Source organism: Hydra vulgaris, chromosome 15 (assembly GCF_038396675.1).
Source record: "Hydra vulgaris chromosome 15, alternate assembly HydraT2T_AEP".
NCBI classification, from domain to species: Eukaryota; Metazoa; Cnidaria; class Hydrozoa; order Anthoathecata; family Hydridae; genus Hydra; species Hydra vulgaris.
Window position 1 is genome coordinate 6,539,150 of NC_088934.1, and position 5,906 is coordinate 6,545,055.

Sequence of the window (5,906 nt, forward strand, 5' to 3'; positions counted from 1 at the left end):
AATTTATTTGGGATTTTATTATTTTTTTAACTGGATAGAACTTTTCCTTGCGATGTAGAGGATGTTGATCTTGCAATATCCGTCAAATTCTTTTGTCTTTTTTAACTACATGGATGTAAATTTCCTTGTGACACCTGAACATAGCAATCTGGGCATATAAGTATTTTTACAGGCATATTTTAAACGTCTTTGGTGCCTTTATAAACAAGTTTTACCGAAACACATTTAACAATAGGGGTCAATTTTATTTTGATTTGCACTCATTTTTACATATAAAACATTCATATATTCTCCCTCTGATATTCCGAGTCTAAATTTCATAGCGTATTTCTAGTAAATATAGTAGCTGAAACTTTTTTTTTTTTCAAATATTGTTATTTAAGTGCCCCAAGAAGACCTAACGGTGTTGTCACAGAGCACCGCGGAAGTGCATTAAACTAGGAAGTTCACGCCTTCTTCCTTACCGTGTCGTGAAAATATGTCCAGAGTTCATTTCGAACCTGGATCTCCTGCTTCTAAAACAAGCGCTCTAACCACTGCGCCACGGTCGCACTAATAAAGTAACTAAGTTTTAATTAAACTACATTATATATTAGAAAGTATATTTTACTTTCATAACACGGTCGCATAGTGAAGTATGGGTCAGACCCAGCAAGTTTTTTTCTGCATTATAAGCAAAGCACCGTGGGAAAGTCTGAGTTATTAGCTGAATAATTTTTCTAGACTATAGTATTGATAAGGTTTGAGCAGTCTTTTTTTTTATTATTTACTTTTATATATTTTATTTTATAGGTCATTATTTATAGGTCTCAAATCCTTGCCTTCCCTGAAGCAGCAGATGAAAAACATTTTATTAAAAGTTGAATACGTAATTTATATTTAATATTAAAGGGTAAACGAATGGGTTTTTCCTTACTAAACAACATGGCACCATTTATTAAAAAAATACTCAAGAAAACAAATACATCAAATCAAAAAATTGTTGTTAAATTTTAACGTTTTCGTGAAATTATAAAGATCAACAAATGAAAAACAAATTTACAAAAAAAACAACAACAATTTTACAAAAGCTATTTTATTTGTTGTGCTGTGATAAATTTATCGAATCAAATTTGTTATCAAAAAAATAATTGAATAAATAATAAGAATAAATGAAGACAGAAAGATAGAAAAGTTTTCGCGCAAGAATTTCCTCGATCTGAAACTTTTTATAAATTAATTTATAAATCAATTAAAATTAATAAAAGAAAAGAAACAGCAATTTCCCTAGAAATCATGACTATGTTCAAAATACTTTAACAAATTAAAGAATTATCAAAAAATTTTATTTATCCTTTGCAGATTTAAAAATTACATTTCATTCAATATCTTTACAACAGCTTCAGCTGTGCCAGTAGCTGATGCAGGATTTTGTCCGGTTACAATGCGTTCAGATACCTGTACATTTTTAGTAAAAACGGCAGCAGCATGAAAGTTTGCTCCATGATCTTCTAATTTGGTTTGAAGTGCAAAAGGCATTGCATCCATCAAATTAACAGCGTTTTCTTCTTCGTTTGTAAATGAAGTAATATTGTGACCACTAACTAAATAACTACCGTTGGAGAGTTTAACGTTTAAAAGACCTAAAACATAATAAGAACTTTAATATTCAAGAAAATTGCCCATATCCCGTCTTGAAATAAACTCTTACTCTCTCTCTCTCTCTCTCTCTCTCTCTCTCTCTCTCTATATATATATATATATATATATATATATATATATATATATATTTACATATATTACATATATATATATATATATATATATATATATATATATATATATATATATATATATATATATATATATTACATATATATATATATATATATATATATATATATATATATATATATATATATATATATATATATATATATATATATATATATATATATAAGTATAAGTTAAACCCGGTGAAGAGTCACCAAAACAGGAAAAAAAAATCAAAGCATTGATTAAAAAAAAAAAAAATGAAGAAAAGTTGTTCTAAAGTTATTACTTCTAAGTGTAAAAAATATTCTAGGATTTCGTGATTTCAAATTGAAAAACATTTTATAGTTTATAGTTAAACAATTTATAGTTAAATTTGATGAAAAAAAAAAAGAAGATTTTAAAAGACAAATTTATCTCACCAACAGTTCCATGGCAAACAGCAGATGCTATTCCTCCTGACTCATAGATCTTTGCAACTAATGTGTTAGAAGCTTCACAATCTGGTATATCAAACATAGGACCATGACCACCAACATAAAAGATCACATTGTACAATGCAGAATTAACATCACTTAGTGACATGGTTGAATTTAGTTGTTCAGAAATACTTTGATCTTCTAAAAATTCTTTGCATATAGGATCTTCTTTGAATGCTTCATAACCACTAGGATCCTACAAATCAAATATTTATAATTTATAAATATTTATAATTTATAAATATCTTCCTATAAATAAAGTCCTAGCAAAATAATCAACTTTTTATTGATTAATAACAAAATCATGTTTTACTTTAGTTTTAAAAAAAATTGCAGATTATATTGTTTAATTAAAACTTTTTAATCAGGAAGAAACTTTTGCTTGTTGCTCTTTCTTTTATAAACTTTTCCTGAGTCTTCTCGCTTGATGCCCAAACAGTAGTCTGCCATCATATGTATGTCCCATCGTCCTTGGTAACGATCTTCGATTATCTTAAGATCTCAATGAAATCGCTCTTCTTGCTCTACACTCACATCTCCAAGATTTTCAGGAAACTGGTCAAGATGACTATTTTTGTAATGAAGTTTTATACTCATTTTGCATCCAAGATCACAAAAGGCTTCTAACATTTCATCAACTAAATCTGCACAGTTTTCTGCTTTTTTTATTTTCAAGAAAATTTTTTACAACAGCCACAAATGACAACCAAGCCGTTTTCTTTGATACTCATTGTTTTAATGAATTCTTTACCTTTTATAAGATAGCGAATTTGTGGCCCATTAAAAACTCCTGTTTTTTTCCCCTCTATTGACAAACCTGGTAATGATGAAACTAAATACTGAAAGCAATCACTATCAGTTTTCAGTGCTTTAAGAAATTGTTTCATTTTTGTATCCAGTGTTGATTTGTTGCTCGACTATCCCACATACAGAGATAACATGGAAATTTTGTAAAACCCTTCTGCTGACCAAGTAGAAAGTTAGCCATTTTTAGATCTACACAAATAATCCAGTTATATTCGTGATATTTAATCAAGTTAAGCACCATTTTAGTGTCATCGTAAATTTCTCGCAAATAAACAGAATGACCAATTGGTACAGAACCAAAAATATTTCCATTGTGCAATATGACGCATTTGAGGTTTCGCTTTGACCTATCGATAAAAAGTCTCCATTCTGTTGGATTATATACAGGAATACCTAATTGTAATAGGAGACCTGAAGAAATATCATGACAGTAAACAAATAAATTGACTTCTGAAAAAAAGAGAACAAAGTTTTCATCTCTCGTGCTAAAGTAAGAAACTTTTGCAAAACTATCAAGTAGGTTTTTTTCCTTTAAACGTGATGCTAATACTTCTGCTTCTTACTTAGAAAGTCCTATATCACAAACTAAGTCATTCAGTTCTAACTGACTAAAACACTGAGGCAAATTGAATTGTTTAGCATTAGATGAGAAGTCTTCCAAATCTGGTAAAAATTCTTCTGTTTCTGTAGCAGACATACTTTCCTCGTCTTCTGACAAAAATAAACCTTTAAAAATTGGAAATGGAATCTCTTTAGAATGTTGAATTGGTCTAACAGCAGAAGGAATGTTGGGATAAGCTATTTTTTGCCTCTTTATTTTGCCATTACCAGTAGTATTAACAAGACAAAAATAGCAGTCGTCAATGTGGTTTAGTGGTTCCTCTAAACCATGGGGACTACAAAAGGTAAATTCTTTCTTTTTACTTTTGTCTAATCTCGAAGACTTTCTTTACAAATATGGCGCACAGTACTTGGAGCCCACTTTTTGTCTTGGTTGCCAAGTTTAATATTAAAATATGATTTATAAGTTAGTTTTACAAAATTAGCAATGTTTCGTCTTTGTCCAACAAGTGCATAGCAACCACAGATATAACTTAATGAATTAAGATTATGCTTGCACTTATGTCGATTTAAAGAAGCCATCATATTATATATTTGATCTAATAAAAACAATGACATGGTTCCTTTTTTTTATAACTATTGAATAAAAATACCTATGAAAAAAATAATTAAAAAAAAAAAAAAATTGCTTATTACAAAAAACTAGAGCTTGCCAACAAAAACAGACCTTATACTTGGATTCAGCGTTTAAAAATACATAAAAATCAGTTTAAATATCTTATGCAACAGAAAAAAAGTTTTTTTTTTGTGTTATTAGACAACTATTAGATTTTTCTTATAAACATATAAACACTAAACACATTTAATTACAAAGTTTATCAAACTTTTTGTATTTTAAAATATTAAAAACTAACATTAAAAAATTAAAGTTTATAATGAAATTTAATGCATCATTAGCCTTACCATTGGAGTTGACCCACCATTTGGACTGGCAAATGTTATTGATAGACCAGAGGTTTTAAAAACATGATATGGATGTGCAACTTCAGGTAAATACCAACCTGTTTTTTTGCCTGTATCTCCAAGTTCACTCCAATTTGTTAGCACAATTAAAACTGCCATGACAGTTCTCCAATTTATTGTTGTAAAAATAAAATGAATATTTATTAATTTATATTCAATGATTATGTTATGGTATTTTTTAAAATTAAGACATTTTTATTTATAAAAAGTAAAGCACTGTTGAATATTAGTATTTTATTAAAATTGTTAAATTGAAAAAAAATGGCGTTTTAGCTCCCAAGCAACCCACCACAGTATGCTACTGCAATGTGAAGCTTATAACACAAACTAGTTGATTGTAACATTATAGAAAATTTGTATAAAAAAAGAAATATTTTTGAGTAAATTAAAAACTTAAATTTGGTTAGATTTAAAGGACAAAAAAAGAAATGGTTTTAAAATTGTAAAACAAATTGTTAAGGAAAAAAAATATATTTAAAACATGTGGTGTAAAGGACTAGATTATAAAAAACAAGGTTTAATAAACTTTTTTTTTTAATGTATGAAAAGTTAAAAAAAAACCTTTAGATGTTCGCCACAATGGTATAATTATATATATATATATATATATATATATATATATATATATATATATATATATATATATATATATATATATATATATATATATATATATATATATATATATATATATATATATTATAAGTTACTTTTAATTAATTATTAATCAATGCTAAAGAATTATTTTTATTTTTCACTAATCTTAAAGTAAAAGAACTATTCTCAGTCTTCACTAATTATAAAATAAAATTAATTATTTATATGCAACACTTATGTGTTGCATATTAATCATTAGATTCTTTACATAAAACCTAATATTATTAACATAGCCTTATTGTTAATAGTATTAATGTTTTATTATTATAATTACTATTATTGATTATTATTAGTGTTAAAAGTATTAACAATAAGGTGTGTTAATAATATTAGGTTTTATGTAAAGAACTAAGCTGCATATTTGTAGTTAAGATCTATTAAAATTTGTGGTTTAGATTGAACTAAAAAATTGTAGTTAAAATCTAATTACAATTTGCAATACATTAGTGTTGCAAATTAGATTTTATTTTATGATTAGTGAAAATTGAAAATAATTTATTAATACTATTGTAAAATAACATCAACCTATTTTTAATAGTATTATTAAAGCTTAATACTATTAAAATATCATATATGTTGATGTTATTTTAGAATATTCAAATACTTATAAACATATATATATATATA

At 26.4% G+C, this 5,906-nt stretch overlaps 1 protein-coding gene across 1 annotated transcript; it reads right to left on the reverse strand.

The window, feature by feature from the left end:
• Positions 1 to 966: 966 nt before the first annotated feature.
• On the reverse strand, positions 967 to 4,773 carry LOC136092290 (uncharacterized). The gene is made up of 3 exons (XM_065820162.1): positions 4,563 to 4,773; positions 2,175 to 2,427; positions 967 to 1,622 (listed from the first exon to the last, which is right to left on the reverse strand). Exons 1-3 carry the CDS (start codon positions 4,719 to 4,721, stop codon positions 1,351 to 1,353), a joined length of 684 nt encoding a protein of 227 aa, XP_065676234.1. The 5' UTR covers positions 4,722 to 4,773; the 3' UTR covers positions 967 to 1,350.
• Positions 4,774 to 5,906: the final 1,133 nt, after the last annotated feature.